Genomic DNA, 27,887 nt, shown 5'->3' with positions numbered 1-27,887 from the left:
TGAGCATTTTTGAGCCTTTTAAAGTGCTTTTTTGTCGTTATTGGAACACAAGTCTGCCTTATCGGAGCTGAGGAATTCGGCTTACGAAAGCTAAGTAGCAGCAACATGCCTCCCCTGTCAATGGATGATTACCACAAACTGCTCCAGAAGATAGCAGTACTGGAAACAAAAATCTACCGGCTTGAAGTGAATATGGAGGTAAACGGACAGCTCGGGAATGAAACCACTCTGCCGATCTCCCAAAACAGCGAGTGGGAGCGGACCCATAGAATGCAAACAAACACCATCGAGACTCAACGGGACCCTGGCAGAACCCAGCACTGGCAGATTTACGATGAAAAGGAATGGCCACCTCTGCAGAAGAATGCGTCATCTACTCCGGCACCAGAAGGAAAATTATCACAGATCAAGGCAACAACAAAGGCTCAAAGCAAAGTGCCTCAAGCTGCTGGAATTCTACTGGAAAATAGATTTACGCCACTCTCCGAGACTCCTGACCCAGGGAAAGTTGGAACACCCAGCTCGAAAGAGAGGTACGATGCTAATGCATGTGCTAGTAGGCTACAGAGAAAGCGACCCAATGGGCCCCGCACTCTGATAGTGGGCGACTTTGCTGTGAATGGGATGAAACACTTTTGTAGCAACAATACCAGAGTATGTTGTTTAAACAAAGCTACGGTGTCTGTTATCTCTGAACGTATCCTGAGCATTGCTGCTCAGCATCCAACAGCCACTAGTCTGATAATACACACAGGAGCCCTCGATATTGCGAAGCAAAAATCAGAGCTTTTAAAGCAAGACTTCACTGAACTGATAAACAAAGTCGGAACTTTAAATACTGAGGTGTTTTTCAGTGGACCCATACCCGCGCCCAGGCTGGGGGATGAAAGTTTCAGCAGAGTGATGATGCTTAACAAATGGCTCAAAGCAACATGCGCTGGACAATCGATGTACTTCATTGACAATTTCAACATATTTTCAGGGCGCAGGCACCTCTTTAAGAACGATGGCCTTCACCTAAATAAGTCAGGAGTGCGGTTACTAAGCAGCAGCATGTTTTATCTCTTGAGGCACAGACAGTCTGCTTATCTCGAGGAAAGGAGGCAAGCTGTCCCAAAACATCGGATAAACATGATGGCTGGGATGAGTGCTGAATCAGACAGTGTGCACGCAGGATCAATCTCTCCTCCAAAAATGGAGCCGATAGTCGCTGAAGGGGAAGTGACTAAGCTAGCCCCGCCAGGCTGTGACCAACCCTCCTCTGCTGAGGCTCCACTGCCTCAACGGAAGGAGACCCTGGTAGCAGGTGATCGACCCCCTTCAGACGAGACTCAAGAAGTGGCTCCATCAGCTCAACAGGAGGAGAACGACCCGACCGTGCAATCCTCTGCTGTCGAGGCCCCATCCAGCACCAAATCCTCGCACTCCAAGACGCCACCATGCCGCCGACTCCAGGCTAAGGCCCCATCCAGCCCCAAATCCTCACACTCCAAGACGCCACCACGCCGCAGACTCCAGGATAAGGCCCCATCCAGCACCAAATCCTCACACTCCAAGACGCCACCACTCCTCCGACTCAGTCAGGCTAAGGCCTCATCAAGGCCTAAATCCCCACAGTCCCGGAAGCCACCCCGCCGACGACTTAGTTTGGATGGAATAATGAGTCAACCTGATTGGGACTCCATGGGTCTAGATAGCAAGGTTAACCAGTCTCTTGATCTCCTCAAGTTCATGTCTTCGCTTCCACCCTGTACCTGCCACACCCGACAGGTGCCAGGGGAAGATGGCAACAAACCAACCAGCCTCCACTGGAATTCTCTCGGGGCAAAGCCAAAGCACTACAACTCTGGAACTACACGGTATTATCCTTCTATGGAGGGAGCCATGTTTGCGACACCAATATGATGTGCACCGGGTCCAGGCTGTGAAAACATTACAAAGACTTTTCTGTCCCAGCAAAAGCCGGGGCCTTATGGAGTACAGTATGTATGCTCAACAATCCCAGTGGTGATAAACAACAAAAAAAGGGCTAGACTGGTGAGAAATAAAAAACGTTCAATAAATTCTGCCAACCTGTTAAACATAGTATGTCATTCCCAAAGCTCACCAGTGAATCCAGTCTGGCATCTCCAATTGGCTCTGCTAAATATTAGATCTTTAGCTGGCAAATCTTTCTTAATTAATGATTTTATCTGCAAACATAACCTTGACATGTTGTTCCTAACAGAAACTTGGTTAGATCAAGATAAGAGTTCGACAGTTCTGATCGAGGCAACCCCCGCAAACTTCAATTTCTTTAGTGCGCCAAGAACCCATAAGAAAGGAGGTGGGGTTGCCAGTCTGATCAGGGACAGTTTTCAATGCACGAATATTTCATGTGGTCAGTTTGATTCCTTTGAGTATATTGTCATTCAGCTAAAAAGCCCTTGCAGAGCTGCCTTGGTAACAATTTACAGACCACCAAAGTATAACACAATGTTTTTTGATGAGTTTACCAAAATACTGTCTTCCGTGTGCATGGACTTTGATTGTGTTGTTTTAGTGGGTGACTTTAACATTCATGTTGATAATCCTGAAGAAGGATGTGCTAGAGAGCTTTTAAATATTTTGGATACATTTGGTTTATCTCAGCATGTCACAGTTCCAACACATAACAGAGGGCACATACTGGACTTAATAATATCCAAAGGTCTTAACATCTCTGAGGTCACAGTGAATGATGTTGCTCTGTCTGATCACTACTGCATTATGTTTAAAATGACCACCCCTGTCCATCCTCTGAAAAGGGAAACAGAGTTTATTAGGAAGCGTTACATAAGTGATAACACATGTGCGTTATTCACACAGGCCTATGCCTCATTATTAACCCCTACAATAGCTCCAGTGGAAGAACTTGTAAATAGTTTCAGTTCCGGTGTGATGACTGTAATGGACACTATTGCCCCGATTAAGACAAAAACCTTGTCAAGAAAGAAGAGGTCACCCTGGAGAAATGCCATACTAGCTATAAAACAAAAGCAAGTTTGTAGACGAGCAGAACGCAGATGGCGAAAAAACAAACTCCTAGTTTTTTATGATATCTACAAAGAGAGTCTTCGCAAATACAACCAGGAACTGAAAAATGCTAGACAATCATATTTTTCAGAGATCATTAGTAGAAACACCCACAATACTCGCACACTATTTTCTGTTGTTGACAAACTGACAAACCCACAAGCATCAATACCTCAGGAATTGGCATCTGAGGTGTCCTGTAATAATTTCGCAGCATTTTTTACACACAAAGTACTAATGATTAGACAGACTGTGTGCAACTCCGGATTAACAAATGTTACACTAAATGCCTCCCAACATGTCCCCCACGTCAATCTTAGACAGTTTAGCCTCTTGGACTATGCCACTTTAACAGAAATTGTGTCGAAACTAAAGCCCACAACATGCTGCCTTGACATCCTTCCTTCAAACTTTTTCAAAACTGTTTTTCATTGCATAGCCCCAGACATACTTCAGATTATAAATACTTCCCTCCAAACAGGAGAGTTTCCTCAGACTTTAAAAACTGCAGTAATAAAACCTCTCCTAAAAAAACCTAATCTGGATGCCTCAACCATTAGTAATTACAGGCCAATATCAAATCTGACATTCCTGGGGAAAATTATCGAAAGGGTTGTGTTTGAACAGATCCAGACTTTTATGATCCAAAACAATCTTTTTGACTCATTTCAGTCTGGATTTCGGCCACAACACAGCACCGAGACCGTGCTTATCAAAGTCCTAAATGATATTCGTCGGAATACCGATGCAGGCAAATCATCTGTTCTGCTACTATTGGATCTCAGCGCCGCATTTGACACGGTTGATCACAACATACTACTCAGCAGATTGGAACAGTGGGTAGGGCTTACTGACACTATTCTTCAGTGGTTCACATCCTATTTACATGATAGGGATTTCTTTGTGTCAATCGGAAATTATCAGTCAGAACGAACCAAATTCACGTGTGGAGTCCCTCAAGGGTCAATTCTTGGACCACTCTTATTTAACATCTATATGCTTCCGTTAGCTCAGATAATGGAACAGTATGACATCTCCTATCACGCCTATGCAGATGACACACAACTGTACATTTCTGTGTCCCCACATGATTATAGTCCCTTAGTCTCCCTGAGTAAATGCATTCATCAAATCAATGAATGGATGTGCCAGAATTTTCTCCAGTTAAATGTGGAGAAAACAGAGGTGATCATTTTTGGGCCAAAAAAGGAAAGGTCAAAGATAAGCAGCCACCTTAGCACAATGTCACTTACAGCTACAAATCAAGTCAGAAACCTTGGCGTAATTATTGACTCAGACCTAAAATTTGATAGCCATCTAAAGTCCGTCACTAAATCCGCTTATTACCACCTAAAAAATATAACCAGAATTAAGGGGCTTCTGACTCAACAAGACATGGAAAAACTTATGCATGCATTCATTTTCAGCAGATTGGACTACTGCAACGGTATATTTACAGGTCTTGATAAAAAATCAGTCAGGAAGCTGCAGCTAGTACAGAATGCTGCAGCCAGAGTCCTCACAAATACAAGGAAGCTGGACCACATTACACCGGTTTTGAAATCGCTACACTGGCTTCCAGTGAGTCAAAGGATAGACTATAAAATACTACTGCTCGTCTACAAAACACTTAATGGCCTTGGACCAAAATACATGCTTGACTTGTTAGATTCCTATGAGACATCTAGACCCTTAAGGTCGTCTGGAACGGGTCTTCTGCATGTTCCAAGAACAAGAACCAAGCAGGGTGAGGCAGCATTTAGTTATTATGCTCCTCACCTCTGGAACAAGTTACCCGAAGGTCTGAAGTATGCTCAAACCGTTAGCTCATTTAAATCAGGGCTAAAAACGCTTTTGTTTAGCACTGCATATCCATAACTGTCTATATATTTCAATCTACCTGCCTTCTATTCCTCTTGTGCTTATCTCCATTGCTGATTTCAATGATTATTATTAGTAGTAGTTTTTGCTTTATTTCTATTTTTGTTTTATATTTATTTATTTATTTTTATTCTGTGATTAAATGCGGTCTTTTGTCTTGGTTTTTACGTTGTGTTGATTTAAATGTGATTTTTATGGTTTTCATGTGATGTAAAGCACTTTGAATTGCCTTGTGTTGAATTGTGCTATATAAATAAATTTGCCTTGCCTTGCCTTACATAAGTACTGTATTTGTTTATTATAACAATAAATCAACAAGATGCCATTAACATTATTAACATTCTTTCTGTTAAATGGATCCATTGATAGAAAGACTTGTAGTTTTAAAAGATAAATGTGAGTACAAGTTATAGTAATTTTATATTAAAACCCCTCTTAATGTATTCGTTTTAATAAAATTTGTAAAATTTTCAATTATAAAATGAACTAATAGCTCGCCATTGTTGACGTCGCCGAGCGGGACGTCACATGGGCTCCCTGCCGTTCTTCCACAGTGTCTTTAACTACGTAAGGTAGTGATTGAATACACCACAAGGTTTCAATGGGGAGTTTTAAATTAATTCGAGATCTAGCCAAGGCAAAGTCTGAGTAAGTTTTATGTGTATTTTGCATAGTTATTTTGATTGGGAATGCCGGTTCTCTTTGCAATGAGTGCTTTTCTTTTTGTGAACATTATTTTTTTGAGAGATAGGAATATTATTTTTGTTGTGCTTTCACTAAATGATGCTGTCGCGACTTAACTGTTCCGTCCAAATGCAAGATGGGAAGTTGGGCCACCATGACTGTCAGTGGTGGCTGCAAATGGTATATGTTCTGTGTTGTGTTCAACAAAGCATGTTAAGAAAAAGCTCATCTCCTGTCAGTCTTCCCCACGTCGCCCGCCACAATAGGTATGTTTGTTGTGAAAGAGTTGCCAAAGCTTATGCCAATAAAAGGCGCGGTCAAATGAACACCTGTGCCCACTCGCATTTCTCTGCCATTTCGCTCTCACTGTGCTAAAACGGAGTCATTGTAAACTGTTTGAGGCAATGCATGAGCGGGTCATTCCGTGCATGCGTTAAATGCGTCAAATATTTTAACGTGATTCATTTTAAAAATTACTTTAATTAATTACCGCCCGTTAACGCGATGAATTTGACAGCACGAAATTAAATATACTGTACAGAAAGTAAATTTGGAACATTTTTGGTTTGTGGGGTGCCGCAAGATTTTTTCCAATGTAAAAACTCAGTAAAGGTTGAAAAACACTGCAATACAGGATGTTTTTTGCTTAGCAAATACGAAACTGAAAGCAACAGGCTGAATGGTTGTTTTCTAATCAGCGGAATGTTAATGAGAATTTTACCGCAGAAGAGCATCAAAGATCTGTTGTGTTGAGACTATCACTTTGTCAGTAGGTTGTAGCCTACAGGATAAGGGAGGCGGCGACAGAATTATTCTCATTACCTACCCATGCAACTCTGAGCAATGATACAAATTACAATACATCAGTGGGGTTCAAATTCTGGCCCGCGGCCCTGTTTTTATTGGGCCGCAGCAAATTATGAAAATATAATTGAATATGGCCTAAATTAGATTCTTGAGTTCAAGCTACATGCTGTTGCACTTCTCAGCTTCAACAATAGAGGAAGCTAGTCACTTAACCCCTTCAGACCTACATTTTTAATGCTAGGCAAATAAATAAATAAATGAATAAATAAAATAAATCTGCACTGATTTTTACTCAATCACCAGAACAAAATGCAATTTTTTGGTCGGGGATATTTCATGCTTTTATTGGTCATTTTTAATGTTAATGTTAATGTGTTTTAATGAGATATGAGCACTTTACGCTATCCTTTTTGAAGTTGCGTTTGCTCAGCCAATTTCAAAAGCGAGAAATAGCAGAGGGCGTGCCAAAACTCATGATTTGGTTTTGATGGATTAAGTTTCATCCGGTTTTCTCCCTGGAATGGCAATAGCAACGAAATTTAGTATATTTACTGGTTTAGAGATGCAAACGCGTCGTATCCTTCAGCAGCATGCTTAGGTCTGAAGGGGTTAAAAAGTGCCTCTCCATTAGTTCAGGGGTCAAAACCTGACAACATGTTTCAATCAATGTAGGAAACTGAATTTCAATTTTTTTGGTATTATTATTATATCCTAATACCTCTGGATTATTTTGTTGCTTCTAGCCCTTAACTCATTCACTGCCATTGACAGTCATAAACATCAAATCCATTTCAACTGGGAATGCTGGCATTGAGGGATCATGTTTCACTGCCGGTGACAGCGATAGACGTCCAATCCAATTTGACTGGGTGCTGGCAGCGATCAAATTATTGTTCAACGGCAGTCAATAAATGAATAACTAAAAATATTCATTAACACAAAAGCAAATCTTTTTACCCAATCAGGATCCTCTGAAAATGATGAAGATCGGACCCAATTTATGATCACGTGATCGAATTGGGGCCATCCCTAATACATTTACATACAGTGGGGCAAATAAGTATTTAGTCAACCACTAATTGTGCAAGTTCTCAGACTTGAAAACATTAGAGGCCTATAATTGTCAACATGGGTAAACCTCAACCATGAGAGACAGAATGTGGGGGAAAAAAACAGAAAATCACATTGTTTTGATTTTTAAAGAATTTATTTTCAAATTGGAGTGGAAAATAAGTATTTGGTCACCTACAAACAAGCAAGATTTCTGGCTGTCAAAGAGGTCTAACTTCTTCTAAAGAGGTCTAACGAGGTCCAACAAGGCTCCACTCGTTACCTGTATTAATGGCACCTGTTTTAACTCATTATCGGTATAAAAGACACCTATCCACAACTCAGTCAGTCACACTCCAAACTCCACTACGGCCAAGACCAAAGAGGTGTCGAAGGACACCAGAGACAAAATTGTAGACCTGCACCAGGCTGGGAAGACTGAATCTGCAATAGGTAAAACGCTTGGTGTGAAGAAATAAACCGTGGGAGCAATTATTAGAAAATGGAAGACATACAAGACCACTGATAATTTCCCTCGATCTGGGGCTCCATGCAAGATCTCACCCCGTGGTGTCAAAATGATAACAAGAACGGTGAGCAAAAATCCCAGAACCACATGGGGGGACCTAGTGAATGACCTACAGAGAGCTGGGACCACAGTAACAAAGGCTACAATCAGTAACACAATGCGCCGCCAGGGACTCAAATCCTGCACTGCCAGACGTGTCCTCCTGCTGAAGCCAGTACACGTCCAGGCCCGTCTGCGGTGCGCAAGATAGCATTTGGATGTTCCAGAAGAGGACTGGGAGAATGTGTTATGGTCAGATGAAACCAAAATAGAACTTTTTGGTAGAAACACAGGTTCTTGTGTTTGGAGGAGAAAGAATACTGAATTACATCCGAAGAACACCATACCCAGTGTGGAGCATGGGGGTGGAAACATCATGCTTTGGGGCTATTTTTCTGCAAAGGGACCAGGACGACTGATCTGTGTAAAGGAAAGAATGAATGGGGCCATGTATGGAGAGATTTTGAGTGAAAATCTCCTTCCATCAGCAAGGGCATTGAAGATGAGACGTGGCTGGGTCTTTCAGCATGACAATGATCCCAAACACACAGCCAGGGCAAAAAAAGGAGTGGCTTCATAAGAAGCTTTTCAAGGTCCTGGAGTGGCCTAGCCAGTCTCCAGATCTCAATCCCATAGAAAATCTGTGGAGGGAGTTGAAAGCCCGTGTTGCCCAACGACGATTTTCATTCAAAATCACTCGATACATGGCCCCATACATTCTTTCCTTAACACAGATTAGTCGTCCTGGTCCCTTTGCAGAAAAACAGCCCCAAAGCATGATGTTTCCACCCCCATGCTTCACAGTGGGTATGGTGCAATTCAGGATTCTTTTTCCTCCAAACAAGCTAACCTTTGTTTCTACCAAAAAGTTCTATTTTGGTTTCATCTGACCATAACACATTCTCCCAGTCCTCTTCTGGATCATCCAAATGCTCTCTAGCGAACCACAGACGGGCCTGGATGCGTACTTTCTTCAGCAGGGGGACACGTCTGGCAGTGCAGGATTTGAGTCCCTGGCGGCGCATTGTGTTACTGATAGTAGCCTTTGTTACTGTGGTCCCAGCTCTCTGTAGGTCATTCACTAGGTCCCCCCGTGTGTTTCTGGGATTTTTGCTCCCCGTTCTTCTTATCATTTCGACGCCACGGGGTGAGGAGGGAGTTGAAAGTCCGTGTTGCCCAACGACAGCCCCAAAACATCACTGCTCTAGAGGAGATCTGCATGGAGGAATGGGCCAAAATACCAGCAACAGTGTGAAAAGCTTGTGAAGAGTTACAGAAAACGTTTGGCCTCCGTTATTGCCAACATAACAACATAACAAAGTATTGAGATGAACTTTTGGTATTGACCAAATACTTATTTTCCACCATGATTTGCAAATAAATTCTTTAAAAATAAAAACAATGTAATTTTTGTGTTTTTTTTCCACATTCTGTCTCTCATGGTTGAGGTTTACCCAGGTTGACAATTACAGGCCTCTCTAATATTTTCAAGTGGGAGAACTTGCACAATTAGTGGTTGACTAAAGAATTATTTGCCCCACTGTACATATATACATACATATTAGTGTTACTCGATATGTATACTGTGTATCCTCGTTATAGACAAATTAAATTGGAAAAACTTCAAGTTCGCCCTTGAATCCTTTGATTTTTTTTGAAGCGGACCTTGGGGGAAAAAGTTTGGACACCCGTGCAAAACATCAATGAAACCAATTCAAAATATAGTAATAAAAGAACAGTTTCTGCTGAACAGACAACGAGTTCTCTTTATTGAACAGATGCAGCTAAGGTACTTCCACTTCCTTGTTACCATATACTAAACCTATCGATTCCAACATGCTTTTGCAAAGATTAAAATGTGAGAATGAGGCTTACGGCCACTCACACACACACACACACACCACTGCTCACGCGACCCATAAAAGAGGCATACAGCAAGCTGATTTCTGCAGTCACAGCATAAACAGCATGGTGCCACAGAGTAGCTGTAGAAGTGACAATGAGGAAGCGAGAGAGAGACAGAGAGGGATGAGGAGAGAGAAGAAATGTGTCCAGTATTCTCAGGGGTACCTGCTCTACCATGTCGACTCTGCCTTCCATGCATATCCAGCTGTGCTATAAAGTCCAGCCCTGCAGTGTTTGCCTACAGCTAGCATCTATTATGGATGGCTCTGTGTTTGTGAATGTGTGTATTCAAGTAAGAGTGTGTGAGTGAGTGAGTGAGTGAGTGAGTGAGTGAGCAGCAGGAGGAGGTGCTACTGGGAATGACAGAAGCATTCCTTAAAACTCTCCATATTTTTTCTTCTTTCTTTCTTTCTCTTTTAACTTTCACTCTCATCGAGCGTTTCTGCCCAAGGTCTAACCTGCATTTTTTAACCATGAGGTAACAGATCCCGTCTCTTGTAAAATAGGACATTACTAAGGATTGGTATCATTCTCCAAATGTGGTAAAACTTTTTTATGACTTCATTTTGTCAGCACAAATGTTCCAAACAGATAAGCACTTCATTTTTTCGACGAGGGGTGTCCAAACTTTTTATCCCCCGAGGGCTCCTTTCTGAATCGGGTAAAAAAGATCTGGTTTTTGAAATGTGTGTTTTACTTTTAGATTCAAACATTAACTCAATGCTGCCATTGACGTCAATAGACATACAATCCATTTTGTCACTACAAACTACATTTCCTCACGCCATTAGACGCCACTTCCTGCCGATAGCTGTGCCGAGCTGTGTTCTTAGTTTTAGCTCCATGTGTTAATAAAGAAACAAAGTTGTCAGCACGTCGTGTGTTCGGTACATTTGCAAACAAAAAGCTCATAACAAGACACTATGCACGATCCGTTTAAGAGACGCTGGAGTAGTAGGAGGCGAGGAGGAGATCAGCGAGAAGCAAAACTTTGCAGTCGAATGTGGCGGCAGTCCGCTATTATTTTGTTTTCTTATTGTTGCCACAATAAAGTGGAGAAAGCCATCAACGACTCATCTCCTTCTTTCCCCCCAATGTTTTTATATTATTATTTTATATGCACGAGAGCTGCCGGATCTGCCAAAATGAACATAAAGTCTGATTATTTTTTTAACAATGTCATCAGATAGACAAAAAAATAAAATTATGTGCAAATGCCTGCATCTTCAAATCATGAAAATAATAACAGCCTATTTCTTACCAATCTTGTAATCTCGATGGGTCTTGTATCCATTCCATGTCAGGTAGTCTAGGCACATTGTTTGCATCCTGATTAGCGTCTGGCTAATACATGTTAGGTCCAACATAAAATTCCAAGCTCCTCTTCTTCCTCCAACTCTTCAAAAACTTGGATCTCCTCCCTTGCGCTCGATCTATCGCTTATATCGCTGTTTGAATCATTGTTTGAAGGGCTTTGTATGGCGGCCGTATGTATGGAGCTGCCATCGCTGTTCCCGGTGTGACGTATCACTTCCGGGTTCGTCCCCTTTCAGGCTGGAACTTCGGAAACGCGATTATTTTGTCAAATATACAACATATAAATTATTTTTTCATGCTTTATTTGTTGGACAATGTTTAATTACTTTAATTGTGACCCTATTTGGCATGTGAAGAAATTACTTCACATTACTGCTTTAAATGAATTTCTTGTCTATACTGTAATTGTCAATTGCAGTGAATGAATGTTAAATGTTAAAGGTTCAAGCAACAAAATAATCCAGAGGTATCATAATATTGAAAAAAAAAAACAACTAAACAAAACTGAAATGTTAGTTTCCCTCATTGATTTCAATATGTTATCAGGTTTTGACCCCTGAGCTAACTGAGAGACACTGTTTAAGTGACTAGCTCTATCTGTTGTTGAAGCTGAGAAGAAGAATGTAGACTGAACTCAATAATCTAATGTGGGCAATATTCAATGACATTTCCATAATTTGCTGTGGGCAAAAATCTATGGGCTGCAGTTAGCCCGCAGGCTGTAGTTTGCACACTCCTGTTTTAGACCAACCATTTCATTAAACTAAATAAGACCTCCAACTTAGAGCACATTATATGCCAGGAATGAGAAAGATAAGGGAAAAACAGTTAATGCAGAGAACCCCTGCTAGTACCACTGAGCAATTCATTTGCGGGCGAGATGTACTGATGTGATTGATGAAACTCCAAAAGCTCTTCACTGGAATGTTTTCCCATTAAATAGTCATTTTCATACATTGACGGCTTGGTACACCACTAACTGTCGCAAAGCTTTCAGCTTTCAGACAGAGAGCAGATAAAGAAGCTACACATTTATTTAAAAAATCGAATCTTGCCTTGTACACATTACCAGACAGTAAAATGTTATATCGATCGGGTCCGATCACGTCATTTTCAAAGTATCGGAATCGGCAAAAAAATATCGGCCATGCCTTTTTTTTAATATATATATATTTTTTAATTAAATCGTTTTCTAATTGTATTTAATGTTAGAGACATAATATTTTACACTCATCCTGAGTCTTTAGTTAAGGCTTAAGGTAGGGTTATCAAAGTTGTCCCGATTACGGGGGTAATTAATTGCTTAAAAAAATGTATCACGTTAAAATATTTAACGCAATTAATGCATGCGCTGCACGATCCACTCACACATTGTCGCGCTTAATCTGTAATGACGCCGTTTTAGGCAAGGCAAGGCAAGGCAAATTTATTTATATAGCACAATTCAACACAAGGCAATTCAAGGTGCTTTACATCAACACAACGTAAAAACCAAGACAAAAGATCGTATTTAATCACAGAATAAAAATAAATAAATAAAAATAAAACAAAAATAAAAATAAAGCAAAAACTACTACTACTAATAATCATTGAAATCAGCAATGGAGATAAGCACAAGAGGAATAGAAGGCAGGTAGATTGAAATATATAGACAGTTATGGATATGCAGTGCTAAACAAAAGCGTTTTTAGCCCTGATTTAAAGGAGCTAACAGTTTGAGCATACTTCAGACGTTCGGGTAACTTGTTCCAGAGGTGAGGAGCATAATAACTAAATGCTGCCTCACCCTGCTTGGTTCTTGTTCTTGGAACATGCAGAAGACCCGTTCCAGACGACCTTAGGGGTCTAGATGTCTCATAGGAATCTAACAAGTCAAGCATGTATTTTGGTCCAAGGCCATTAAGTGTTTTGTAGACGAGCAGTAGTATTTTATAGTCTGTCCTTTGACTCACTGGAAGCCAGTGTAGCGATTTAAAAACCGGTGTAATGTGGTCCAGCTTCCTTGTATTTGTGAGGACTCTGGCTGCAGCATTCTGTACTAGCTGCAGCTTCCTGACTGATTTTTTATCAAGACCTGTAAATATACCGTTGCAGTAGTTCAATCTGCTGAAAATGAATGCATGCATAAGTTTTTCCATGTCTTGTTGAGTCAGAAGCCCCTTAATTCTGGTTATATTTTTTAGGTGGTAATAAGCAGATTTAGTGACGGACTTTAGATGGCTATCAAATTTTAGGTCTGAGTCAATAATTACGCCAAGGTTTCTGACTTGATTTGTAGCTGTAAGTGACATTGTGCTAAGTTGGCTGCTTATCTTTGACCTTTCCTTTTTTTACCTATATAAAGAGATAAAAGGCAGTGTAAAATGAGTAGAGTGAATTATGGCAGCCTTTGAGCCTTTTCTTTTTAATTGGCTAAAGCCTTACAATCCCTCTTCCCATGATTAGAAATATCATGGGAAGCAATGTGGGGAAGCAAGGTAGCAATTGATCTTTTTCTTAACACCTTATGTTATTTCCCAGCGCAGAGAACATATATCAATTGGTAGCACTACGCACAGTCATGGTTCCACTTCCCATCATGCATTTGGGCATGGCTACAGTATCATTTACTGAAAGCTCAACAAATACACTAGATGGCAATATTTAGTCACAATATACAAAGTCACAAGTCTTTCTATCCGTGGATCCCTCTCACAGAAAAAATTTTAATAATGTAAATGCCATCTTGATTCATTGTCATAATAAACAAATACAGTATTTATGTACTGTATGTTGAATGTATATACTGTATTCGTCCAAGTTTTATTTATATTTTTTGCTTAATGCATTGCCAAAATGTATATGATCGGGAAAAATTATCGGGAATGATTGGGATTGAATCGGGAGCAAAAAAAAGCAATCGGATCGGGAAATATCGGGATCGGCAGATTCTCAAACTAAAACGATCGGGATCGGATCGGGAGCAAAAAAACATGATCGGAACAACCCTATTAATAATGTAAATGCCATCTTGAGGATTTATTCTCATAATAAACAAATACAGTACTTATGTACTGTATGTTGAATGTATATGTTCGTCCGAGTTTTATTCATTTTTTTCTTAATGCATTGCCAAAAATGTATATGATCGGGAAATATTATCGGGAATGATTGGAATTGAAACGGGAGCAAAAAAAAGCAATCGGATTTGGAAATATCGGGATCGGCAGATACTCAAACTAAAACGATCGGGATCGGATCGGGAGCAAAAAAACATGATCAGAACAACCCTAGTTATGACATATGTACTGTATGCTACAGTTAAATTAGCAAGAACAAAGAGCTTGTTTAGTGGCTTGTTTCAGCTGTGATCAGAAGTGCTTTGTTGTAGAGCTGAAACAATTACTCAAACAATTAGAATAACTCGGTTTTAAAAATCGAACAAGGAATTTTCGCCCCCTCGAGGAATCGTTTAATTTTGTCAGCTCTAAGCATGACGTTATGGCAGGTCTACTTTTAATGAGTCACAACGCGCTGACGTCGCGTGCGTACAGAATGCAGAGGCGGCGGATATATTTGATTTCGGCCATGTAATCTTGTCGTACATGTCACCGTGTCTTGTTTGGTAATATCGCCTCACATTGAACTCTTTAAAAGCAGCGACTGTCTCTTTGCAAAAGGGGGAAGACACAGTTGTTGTGTATTTAAGAGAAAAAATTGTCTAATTTCCACCTATCCTTTAACTCATTTGCTCCTAGGTAGGTACTGTATACGCGACTAAAAAAAAAAAAAAAAAAAAAAAAAAAAAAGAAAGAAAAACGACCAGACATGAAATGGCGGACGAGACTCTGGCGTCGGAAAGTCGAAATCATAAAGTCTGGTACATTGTAACCCCGGGACCGTTTTTTCCTGTCATTCAGTTGTATTGCTTTCACACAAAGCCGGGCCATACTGCTAGTTCAATGGTATTTTCATCATTTGCTGTGGGCCGATAAAAACTGGGCAGGGGCCGCAGTTGGCCCGTGAGCCGTGTTTTGGACGGTCCTGCCTTATTGTAATGACATTTGCACATGTGAAGTAGTTATCAAGTGGACATGTCTATTTTATCTTTTGGTTCTTTTAATCTTTTATCAGCATTTTCTGACCCTGTGTTACATTGCTTGTCTTTTACAAATCTTACCCTTCCATATACTGTATATATATTTTAAACTCATACCACATACAATATGTCTCAGCCCGGAAATGGCTATGGTCCACAAAAAGAAGACAGCAATAAATCACAATGCAAACGGAGAACTGCCATACACAGACTTTTACATAGGCTCACACATATACACACAGGCAGTGTATCATCCACAGATCAATGGCTCACTAAACTGGCATGGCCTTCTGACTGTCTGATGGCCCAGACACACAAAGAGGAAGAGAGTGTGGTTCAGAAGGGAGCGGATGCACAAGAGAGGAAAGGGTAGGAATCATGTGTGACGTGTGTGTGCATGTGGGCGTGCATTTGTGCGTCTGCTGGATGTGTGTTTATATTGGTCTTGTAGTTGACAGATGGTTTGGGATGAGATGAGGCAAGGTGTGCCAGGGCGGAGATACAGCAAAGAATGAAGATTGAGCACGCATGTACAGAGACATGCACACATACACAAGCACACATACCAGTACACTAAGTTTATTTGATGTCCACTTTATGTTCTACATGCACATATGTACCGTACAGTAATTGTGGGGATACTTTGCAAAGTTTGAATTTGCACACTTTTTGTGTACGTTTGTATGTGTATACTGTGTGACTAATTGAGTGGCATGTGCCAGTTTTCTGAATCATTTGTTATTTTTCTAAACAAGCTCACAGATGTCAGCCTGTTTTAGGGATCAGTGTTTGCTTTTTTGTTGCATCTCAAGTCCATAACAGCATATGCAGCTAGATGAGAGTGATGGCGGCTGTTAAAACTCTAATGAAGGGGTCCCCAAACTTTTTCCTGTGAGGGCCACATAACTTTTCCCTTCTCTGATGAGGGGTCAGTTTGTAACAGAAAAGTTGTGACGATTGCAGGAGTGCCAAAATGTAAAGATTCATTGTTTTTCAGAAAGCCACAATCAAATAACCCTTTCTGGATTCTTCACGGAACAAAAGTAAATAAAATAATAATATAATATAATTAAAAATGTCCCGCCGATCGATCGGGTCCGATCACGTCATTTTCAAAGTATCGGAATCGGCAAAAAAATATCGGACATGCCTTTTTTTAATATATATATATATTTTTAATTAAATCGTTTTCTAATTGTGTTTAACGTTACAGACAAAATGTCTTACAGTCATCCAGGGTCTTTAGTTTTGGCTTAAAGTAGGGCTATCAAATTTATCGCGTTAACGGTGATAATTAATTTTTTAAAAAATGTATCACGTTAAAATATTTAACGCAATTAATGCATGCACTGCACGACCCACTCACGCATTGTCGCGCTCAATCTTAAATGGCGCTGTTTTAACTATATATAGAGATACAAGGCAGCGTAAAATGAGTAGAGTGAGTTTTGGCAGCCTTTGGAGCCTTTTTTTAATAGGCTAAAGCCTTACAATCCCTCTCTCTACGATTAGGAATATCATGGGAAGCAATGTGGGGAAGCAAGGTGACAATTGATCTTTTTCTTAACACCTTATGTTATTTCCCAACGCAGAGAAGATATATCAATTGGTAGCACTACGCACAGTCATGGTTCCACTTCCCATCATGCGTTTGGGCAGAACAGTTAAATGGCTACAATATCATTTACTGAAAGCTAAACAAATACACTAGATGGCAATATTTAGTCACAATATACAAAGTCACATTTATCCTTTAAGAATTACAAGTCTTTCTATCCGTGGATCCCTCTCACAGAAAGAATGTTAATAATGTAAATGCCATCTTTATTGTCATAATAAACAAATACAGTACTTATGTACTGTATGTTGAATGCATATATTCGTCCGAGATTTATTCAATTTTTTCTTAATGCATTGCCAAAATGTATATGATCGGGAAAAATTATCGGGAATGATTGGAATTGAATCGGGAGCAAAAAATAAATAAATCGGATCGGGAAATATCGGGATGGGCAGATACTCAAACTAAAACGATCGGGATCGGATCGGGAGCTAAAAAACATGATCGGAACAACCCTAAATATAATATAATAAAAACTATTAATTAAATAGATAATAACCAAATAACCCTCTCTGGGTTCTTCACAGAAAAAAGCCAGGAAATAAATAACACTAATGGGGGGAAAAGAAACAAAAAAAAATATATATATATATATACAGTGGGGAGAACAAGTATTTGATACACTGCCAATGGGTTTTCCCATTGTCAGTGTATCAAATACTTGTTCTCCCCACTGTATATATACACACATATATATATATATATATACACACATATATATATATATATATATATATATATATATATATATATATATATATATTTTTTTTTTTTTTTTCCCCAGTTTTTTTTTTTTTTTTTTTGGTTCAGGGAGCCGGACCAAATGTGGAGGCGGGCCGTATCCGGCCCACGGGCCGTAGTTTGGGAACCCCTGCTCTAATGAATCCTTGATAATATGCACCACCCATCTGTGGTCCTGCGATGTGAGAGAGTGAGACTTGGACTTCACACAAACTTTGAGCTTAGCTAATAAATCACATTTTAATAGCAATTCTGTTTTGCCTTTAATGACACAGCAATATGTTAACGCAATACAATGCAATTGTGTCCACAGAGAATTAGTAGACAGTGAGAAATATTTAAAATGAAAGCACCCTGACAGCCAAGGCCTTAAAGCAGCCACAGGTAAGAAATGCACTTCAATTATTCATTGAATGGCCCTAATATTTCTATAGATATTATTATTTTTCCCCCCCCCACAAACATGTCTAACATGGTTCTCAATGGTAAAACCTACAATTTCCCATATTAAAAATCAATTGTCAGCCCGTAAAAGTTGTTAAATCTTTTGATTCTGTGATTTCGACGGCTGCCCTGCCGTCCACCAATCATCCAATTACGCTACAAAAACACACCTCCTTAAAATGTGTTAAATTCACTTGTTTTCAGTGTAAATGTACTACAAGGTGAAATTATCTACCAGTGCTTCAAGTTAAATTTTACTGAGACTTCTTGAAGTAAAAAAAAAAAAAAAAAAAAACAGTTTGCTAAAAATAAGTTTAACAGACTTATTTTAAGCAATAAATTAGTATATTTAATCTTTAAAAAAGCATGTTCGTCAAAATGTTCTTACTGTATTTTTCGGACTATAAGTCACAGTTTTTTTTCATAGTTTGGCTGGGGGTGCCATACTTATACTCTGGAGCGACTTATGTGTGAAATTATTAACACATTATATCATTTCACATGTTATTTTGGTGTTTTGGAGTGACACTGATGGTTTGGTAAATTTGTTAGCATGTTCTTTATGCTATAGTTATCTGAATAACTCTTAATCATCATCCTCTCAAGGGATGATGCTTCTCAGAATCAGTGGCGCCACAAATTGGTTGGCCACCCCACTGGCCACCCCGCTTTCCAGTATATCGTTAGATTGTTGTAGCATCAGTTATGCACTTCATCCCAAATGAATGCATTTATTTTGTTTTGTTAAATGTAGGACTGTCAAATTTATTACATTAACGGGCGGTAATTAATTTTCTTAAACTATTCACGTGAAAATATTTATCACAATCAACGCATTCGCTGTGCGATGCATTCACGCATTTCCGCAAACAGCCTACAATGTCGCCGTTTTACTTATATACAGAGATAAGAGGCAGGGTGGAGTAGATACAAGCATTCATTGGGGCCGTGCTTTTAATTGGCAAAAGCTTCGTCATCTCTCCCACAGCAACCATAAATATTGTGGGAAGCGACGTGGGGAAAAATGACAGGAATTTATCTTTTTCTTAACACCCTGTAGTGTACCCAACATTTATGGACCCCAGGAAGAATAGTCTCTACTTTGGTAGAGACTAATGGGGATCTTTAAATAAAGAATAAAGAATAAAGAACGCAGAGAAGATATAGCATTTGCAGCCAGGACACACAGTCACGGTTGTACCACTTCCCATCATGCATTTCGGCAGAACAGTTAAGTCGCTACAGTATCATTTACTGAAAGTTCAACAAATACACTAGATGGCAATATCTAGTCACAAAATACAAACTCACATTTATCCTTTAAGAATTACAAGTCTTTCTATCCGTGGATCCCTCTCACAGAAAGAATGTTAATAAAGTTAATGCCATCTTGTGGATTTATTGTCATAATACACAAATACAGTTAATTTTTAAGCTGTGATCAACTCGATTAAAAATTTTAATCGTTTGACAGCCCGAGTTAAATGTACACCTTATGCCTAATATATACATAACACAATAAAAAAGAATTGTTGTGGAACTCAAAATGTTGACTGGACAGTTATGGACTATGCACATTAAATCATTAGTAACATCAAATATTACACAATACACCAAAGTATATCAGTAGCCGTGTCCTTAAGTCTTTCTGATAGTTTTCCCCTGACCTTTTTACTGCAATAATATAATGAAAACCTGAAATTATGGCTTTTAGTTTTGGTGTGCCACCCCAAGATGTGAATATGAAAAATTTCTGGAGGCGCCACTGCTCAGAATGACTTTATAAATGTATTATATTCTTCATCCTTCTTCCCTACAATTAATACTTATACCAGAGTCACTCAATCCACAAAGTCGATTATTGATAACATCATCACAAATATTCAAAACTCTACACTTACTTCTGGAGCCGTACTCTCTGACATTTCGGATCACTTCCCCGTGGTATTATTTGCTGACCTTCATATTAAATCATAACCCATACACCATGAAATAAAAATACTAGGGCTGTCAAACGATTAAAAATTTTAACCGAGTTAATTACAGCTTAAAAATTAATTAATCGCAATTAATTGCAATTCAAACCATCTATAAAATATGCCATATTTTTCTGTGAATTATATATATATTCTGTAAAATAAATTGTTGGAATGGAAAGATAAGACACAAGATGGATATATACATTCAAAATACGGTACATAAGGACTGTAGTGGGCATTTCACTCTACTGTCATTTAAATCTGTCTATGCTGTCCTCACTCCGAAGCGTCTACTTTTTCCAAAGCTAGACAGCTAGTGAACGACGCCTTAATAATCAGACTTCTTCCTTTTTCATCTGATTTATTAACAAAATGGCCTCAAACCATTGTCCTCTTTAGACCGTCTTAAAACAACCAAAAAAAAGTACACAAGCATTGCATTAGCAACAACGTTAGCTTAGCACGCTATACAGGTGAACTAAACATAAACAAAAAGTGTCTCATACAAAAAATATAACATTTCGCTTACTAACATAATATGTACATTCTTTACAACAACCATACTTACGGACAAATCTTGTCCAAGGATCATATAAGCACAACAGAGACGTCGTGCAGCCATATTGAACTGGCAAGAAATCAATAAACCATGTCGCAAAGCGGCCACAAGAGTTCGCTGTTAGACAGCACAAAAAGCCTTGCTTTAAACTTACCAAAAGGCAGAATACTGTCTGAGTGGGACATGTGCGTTAATTGCGTCAAATATTTTAACGTGATTAATTTAAAAAATTAATTACCGCGCGTTAACGCGTTAATTTTGACAGCCCTAAAAAATACAAATATTAAATGAAGAAACCATGCATAATTTGAGTGAGGATTTGAAGGCCAAGGCATGGAATAGAATATACAGTTGTAGTGATGCCAATGCTGTATTTGAGACGCTTACTAAAGAAATAACTGACTCCATTCAAAGGACAATTCCTGAAAAAAACCATCAAATGTAGCACATTTAATCAAAATCCATGGATCACCAAGGGTATACTAAAATCTATTAAGCACACACATAAATTATACAAAAGATATATGAATAAACCTAATTATGATAATAAAAATAAATATATTAATTATAGAAATAAACTTACACACATTATCAGGAAAAGGAAGAGTGACCATTGCGCAGAATTGATAAACGCATCACAGGGTGACTGTAAGAAATGTTGGAGAGTACTACACAAGGTCCTATGCAAAAAACAAAAACCTCCTGTGTTCCCTGACCATGATAATAATACAATTGCAGCCACCACAAATAACAGTCTGGCTGACAAATTCAATGATTACTTTGTCTCTATTGGTAGTAATATATCTAATAAAATCAGTCAGCCTCAAGATGCCTCCTTTAGAGATTATTTATCAGGTAACAACCTGGGCTCCTTCTTCCCGAATCCAACTACCGATGATGAAATCTATAAAATAATCACGAACATGAAGAATTCAAATTCAGCTGCAGCAGATGGAATTTCTAAGAAAATTCTGAAAAGCATTTCCAACATTATTACTGCACCTCTTACCCACTGTATCAATCTGTCTCTACTGTCTGGAGTGGTGCCTCAAACAGCAAAAATTGCACGAATCACACCAATTTTAAAATCTGGAGATAAAAATGATCTGAGCAATTACCGACCAATATCTATTCTGCCTACCCTTTCCAAGGTATTGGAAAGAGTAGTTTACAACAAACTAAATAATTACCTAGACAAGCTAGTAGGGTTGTCCCGATCATGTTTTTTTGCTCCCGATCCGATCCCGATCGTTTTAGTTTGAGTATCTGCTGATCCCGATATTTCCCAATCCGATTGCTTTTTTTTTTTTTTTTGCTCCCGATTCAATTCCAATCATTCCCGATAATTTTTCCCGATCATATGCATTTTGGCAATGCATTAAGAAAAAAATGAATAAAACTCTGATGAATATATACATTCAACATACAGTACATAAGTACTGTATTTGTTTATTATGACAATAAATCCTCAAGATGGCATTTACATTATTAACATTCTTTCTGTGAGAGAGATCCACGGATAGAAAGACTTGTAATTCTTAAAGGATAAATGTGAATTTGTATATTGTGACTAAATATTGCCATCTAGTGTATTTGTTGAGCTTTCAGTAAATGATACTGTAGCCATTTAACTGTTCTGCCCAAATGCATGATGGGAAGTGCAACCATCACTGTGCGTAGTGGCACCAATTGATATATCTTCTCTGCGTTGGGAAATATGGGGTGTTAAGAAAAAGATCAATTAGTATCTTTCTTCCCCACATTGCTTCTCACGATATTTCTAATTGTTGAGAGAGGGATTGTAAGGCTTTAGCCAATTAAAAAAAGGCTCCAAAGACTGCCAAAATTCACTCTACTCATTTTACGCTGCCTTTTAGCTCTATATACGGGTAAAACGCCGCCTTTATAGATTGAACGCGACAATGCGTGAGTGGGTCGTGCAGGGCATGCGTTAATTGCGTTAAACGTGATTAATAAAAAAAAAAAACTAATTACTGCCGGTTACGCGATAAATTTGATAGCCCTACTTTACGCCACAACTAAAGACTGGATGAGTGTAAGACATTTTGTCTGTAACGTTAAATACAATTAGAAAACGATTTAATTAAAAAATATATATATTAAAAAAAGGCATGTCCGATATTTTTTTGCCGATTCCGATACATTGAAAATGACGTGATCGGCATCCCGATCGATCGGGACATCTTTACAAGCTAGACATCATTGTACCATTGCAGTATGGATTTAGAAAGAAAAATAGTACATATATGGCAGTACTTGATCTAACAGAAAAAATCCACGATACAATTGACAAAGGGGACTACGGAGTCGGCATTTTTTTGGACTTATCCAAAGCATTTGACACCATTAAGACCGATATACTAATTAAAAAACTACAACATTATGGGATTAGAGGCCTAGCGCTAGAGTGGTTCCATAGCTATCTATCCGGAAGACATCAGTATGTCAACATTAATATTTCAGAATCATCATACAAACTCATCAATCATGGAGTCCCCCAGGGCTCCATTTTAGGGCCGCTCCTCTTCATCCTGTACATTAATGACTTTGTTAATTCCTCATCCGTTTTTCATAAAGTACTATTTGCTGATGATACAAATTTATTCTTGATGATACAAATTTATTCTTTTCCCATAAACATCCCTCTGCACTTGAGCAAATGGATAAATAGTGAAGTAAAGAAAAAAGACACATGGTTCAAATGTAATAAACTCTCTAAATAGTTTATAGACGAAAATATTTTGAGGATTGTCGACTAAAACTAGACTAAATTTGTCTGAGTTTTCGTTGACTAAAACTAGACGAAGACGAACACATTTGGCAATAACTAAAATATGACTAAGACTAATAAGTATTTTCGTCCAAAAGTCTAAGATGAAAATTTAAAGGGCTGCCAAAAACAACACAGTTTGTAGGTTTGCTTTTTTTATACATGCAGTAGGGCTATGTTGGTGAAGTGAATAGCTTATTGAACTATTTCCTTGCACTTTATAATTCAAAAAAATCTGCCCATTCCCCCGTGTCCTGGTATTGCAAATAATTTCGTAAGAAATTTCTTACATCATATTTGCATTAATGTGTCTTATAATTGGTCATTTTAGGTTCTTTCTTTTGAATCCCCTAGCTTATACCATAGACCGAATCTACAAAAAGGACTAGGTTGCCTATTTTTAACAACAAATTTAGTATGTACAAATGTCTGCCTGTCTCCTTGTGTAAAATTCATCTGGGAAAATTAATGTTATGCATGCACAAACACTCAACAGCCTGTTCCAGCGACAGTGTATTAGCAGAGTCAGACATCAGGGAGATTTCTGTTTCAGCATCGAGCCAGCAGTGTTGGCTCTGTGCTGCCGCAGTCCCGAAAACACACGGGAGTGGAAACGTTATGCAACGGAATTGAGATGCACTCTCTGCACGCTTAACACCCACGGAAAATAGCAGGGTTCCCAAGCAGTACAGGCAGGGTGTAAATAATGCATATCAGAACAAGAACACACAACACACGTGCCGGCACACGCAAGTACACACAGTTTCCTTTTAAAATGAGTCGTCTTGAAAACCAAACAATATTATTTCAGGAGCGCTGATATTTTGCAAACATGAGAGTGAGTAAGTCAAGGTAGGTCTTCATTGTGTGCAAGTAATGCAATGTAACCTTTTCACTCATTGAACTCATTGGCTGCTACTGACAGCACTAGATGTCCAATTCATTTTGACTGAGATGGGTGAATGAAGCTTCGTCGTGACACTTAGGATTTTTTAAAAGAAAAAAAGTGTGCCTCGGCTCAAAATAGGTGGGAAAACACCCAGGCGCAGGAAGACAGATATGCAGCTCTGCTGACATCTGAGGTGAATGACATAAGTATTTCATTCATAGATAAGTCAACATTGCGCACCAGACCCTCTGAATCAGCGGCTGTGTTTACATGCAGTCAATATTCAGGTTAAGGTCAACATTTCTTTTAATTGACATTCGAACTAATCCATTTATATGTGAGCACAGAGGGATGAAAATCAATCAGGATATTCCTGCTCAAACTGAGACACACATTAGTGTACAGGTAGTCCCCCTGTTTATGAACAAGTTCCGTTCCTGCGCTGGCGGTGTAACCCGGATTTCTACGTTAGTCGGAATTAACCCTTTAAAAACCTCTAAACACCCTCAAAAAAAAAAAAAAAAAAATCTAAAAACATGTATTATACATCAATGTAATGTCCTCGCAAAAACGTTGGCGCTAAGTCCTAGCTAGACAGCGAGCCAAGCTCCGAAATGACGATGTCAGACGTCCGTGTGGTTTGCTGACTTTATTCAGCTGCTCATGACATCAACACTTGCAGAATGAAACTAAAATTAAATGAAATTAAATCAGTCTCATCTTCAATGACAACAACAGTATACTGCACGAATGCTACTTTTAGACCACATGGCTGCGTGACGTCACCATTGTTAACCGGAAGGCGATCAACATAGAAGTGCGCTTGCATACAACCAATGCTAGTATTGATTGTTTTCTGCCGGCAATCTTTCAAAACAGAACAAGCCGATTAAACACTGCTGCTATGGAACTTGTAGAAACGACTTTAGACATCACGACCGTCCACATATGAAGGATGTTTTCTTCATACTTTTCCTGAAGCCAAAAGAGGTAAAAAATGTCAACAATGGATTAACTTGTGTGAACGTCTGAACCAATTTTGCCTTTTTTTGTTGTAAAGAAACAACCTTAGTAAAGGGGAAGTGTATATAAATTAATAGAAATAAGATTTGTATTATTAAAAAAATTAGAAGTGTTCATTGTCTGTCACTGAGTAGCATTTGCAATCGCTACACAAAAATAGCAATATGAATACCCCCAAGAACGGTCAGAGACGTAAGACGAACAGAGTATATAATATATATAAGAAAGACAGGGCATATGGTGGTAAAGGATAGCTTGTTGAAACAGGAGAATGTCATCGTCAAGTGTGGTAAGGCAATACACACAAGAAAAAGGTGTCGATGAAAAAGCTACCTCTGGATCAGGTCAGCTCTTTTTCACGTCTTTTTCAGCCCTCGACACTCAAGTCATCTCTTTAACTGAACATTAATATGTTCTCCCACATCTTTACCAGTGAATTTGGCAGCAGCGACATCATTTTCGGACAGAAATGGTAGGTTTAGCTTAGTAAACATCTCGCTCGTACACTATTTACATGCATCTAACATTAGGGCCGAATGTGAGTCTGACTCTACCTAGCAACAGTTGCTAACGTCATGAATATTAATGAGCAAAGGTGACGTGTTACATGCGGTACATTATTCAAATTTGCGTTTACAAGTAGCTGCTGATACAACAATTAGCGTCTGAACATCATCAAAAACAATATACGTAAAACAATGCTTAACAAAAGTTGTACACAAATGGCGGACGCTCGGGATACAAGCGGGGAAAGCGGCACAAAACAAAAAAAGCGGACGAGTGGGGCCAAAGCATGGACTTATTTCAACGAAACAAAGGAGTACACTGTTCACCCAGTTATAATTTTGAAAGACGACGGGAGACAACAAGCTGGCAGATCGTAAGTCCATATAACTAACTAACTACATTTTTTTTTACGTTACCTTTATGTGCATTGTACGACAGTGTTAGGAGCTAATGTTGGATGAATGTAGTTGAACAAGCAGCTACGTACTTAACGTAGCGCTTTGCCGCCTATGTTAGAATCAACAATATTGAAAGCATCTTGCGTTTTAGAATCGGTTTTACAAATAAAACAAATATTAATTTGCTTCATCTATATCAAATTATAATCAATCAAATATTTTATACTAATGCTTCGTCGTAGCTCCCAGGTAAGGTACATGTATGTAAAGTGCGTAGCGGCTCACAGCTACATTACCCCTACGTTATAATGAGAGTTATTTTTTTCTCATAGCAAGACTACGACTTTAATCATGTAGTCCTAGTTTTAAATTTAATTATTTGGCCCTAATACTTTGTCACAGCGTCGCATCAACGTGCATAAGTAAGTGATACGTGACATTTATTTATCTACTCTGCTGGCGCTCACTCTAATGCTGGGAACAATATAGAGTCAGACATACCACAAAAAGAGAAAGCAAGAGTTGTTTTGACTCATGTTGGAAAGGTGAAGTCAAAATGTTCTGAATCTGTTTACATTCAATTCTTTTGCTCTAGTTAATGCTATCAGCATTTGACATCTCTGTTTATTTGTGATTTATTATTGTTATTTACTGTCCAATAGTTGCACTCTGAATTTTGTGCGCAAGGCACTTGGAATATTGCATGGAACTCTAGACTCACTGCGGTTCCAGCGATAGAGTCTGGCGACCATTCCGCGGATCAAATTACCAGGGCGGAGCAAGCCAAAGCAAACATACAACGGAGTGGACCAATCAGTGACGTTGGTTAAGCGAGAAGAACGTCTAGCGCGTGGAAGCACATCTTCTTTTAAAAGAAATGCTTCAAGTGCTGTCAGTTGCAAGGGTTTTAACAACTCGATGTGTTTTTGGTCATTTAAAACTGAATTTACCGCGGATTGGAACTTATTCTCGGCTCTACCGTTCGCCACCTGTGTTGTTGTGGAGACGAGTTCCGACGCGCAAGAGGTCAATGTGGAGCTGAGTCCCAGACTCTTCTCACGGTGTTTGGAAAATACAGGTAGAACAGTCTGGCCGTGCCAGGCAACTTGGAATAAGTGTCCGTGATTCATTTTTTGCAGATTGAAGGACGCAAAATACTTTTTCTCGTTGAGTAAATACCATAACTTAGTATGAAAAAAATCAATAGCCATAGACTTCAGAATGTAATTGACAGGACACGGGACAGATACATAGGGGGCCTGCATTGTTGGCAAGACCGTCAGAGCTGACTGAGTGGAATCACAGACAAAGAACTTTTTTCGTTGAAAATTCTTGTGAATAAATGCTTAACTCCCTGAATTCTTTATAGATATGGACGTAAAAGGGTCTGGATTCTTGGTTAAAACCAAAAATAGACGTGCAGGTAGCATTTATTTTACATAAATATGTCGAATGTGCGACTCGTCTTTAAGTTCACTGTGGCGCCGCCTTACCACAACAAAGAGCTTTTTATGTTGAAATCCCTGATTTCTTTTTGGATATGGACGTAAAACAGTCTGGATTCTTGGTTAAAAGCAAAAATAAACGTGCA

At 39.0% G+C, this 27,887-nt stretch overlaps 1 protein-coding gene across 7 annotated transcripts in view; it reads right to left on the bottom strand.

The window, feature by feature from the left end:
- The window catches only part of rbfox1 (RNA binding fox-1 homolog 1), a 286,556-nt gene that overhangs the window by 86,587 nt on the left and 172,082 nt on the right, over nt 1–27,887 (bottom strand). Inside the window, exon 1 of one of the 7 annotated variants that reach the window (XM_057860875.1) lies at nt 10,115–10,253. The exons of the other annotated variants lie outside the window; for them this stretch is intronic. Within the exon in view, the coding sequence (XP_057716858.1) occupies nt 10,115–10,144 (30 nt within the window). The 5' untranslated portion in view covers nt 10,145–10,253. Of the gene's footprint in view, nt 1–10,114; nt 10,254–27,887 lie in introns of those variants that run through there. 7 annotated transcript variants of the gene reach the window in all.

The sequence above is a fragment of the Corythoichthys intestinalis genome, chromosome 16 (assembly GCF_030265065.1).
Source record: "Corythoichthys intestinalis isolate RoL2023-P3 chromosome 16, ASM3026506v1, whole genome shotgun sequence".
Classification (NCBI taxonomy): domain Eukaryota; kingdom Metazoa; phylum Chordata; class Actinopteri; order Syngnathiformes; family Syngnathidae; genus Corythoichthys; species Corythoichthys intestinalis.
The sequence above is the reverse complement of the archived record's forward strand: the minus strand, read 5'-3'. Positions and strand labels throughout refer to the sequence as shown.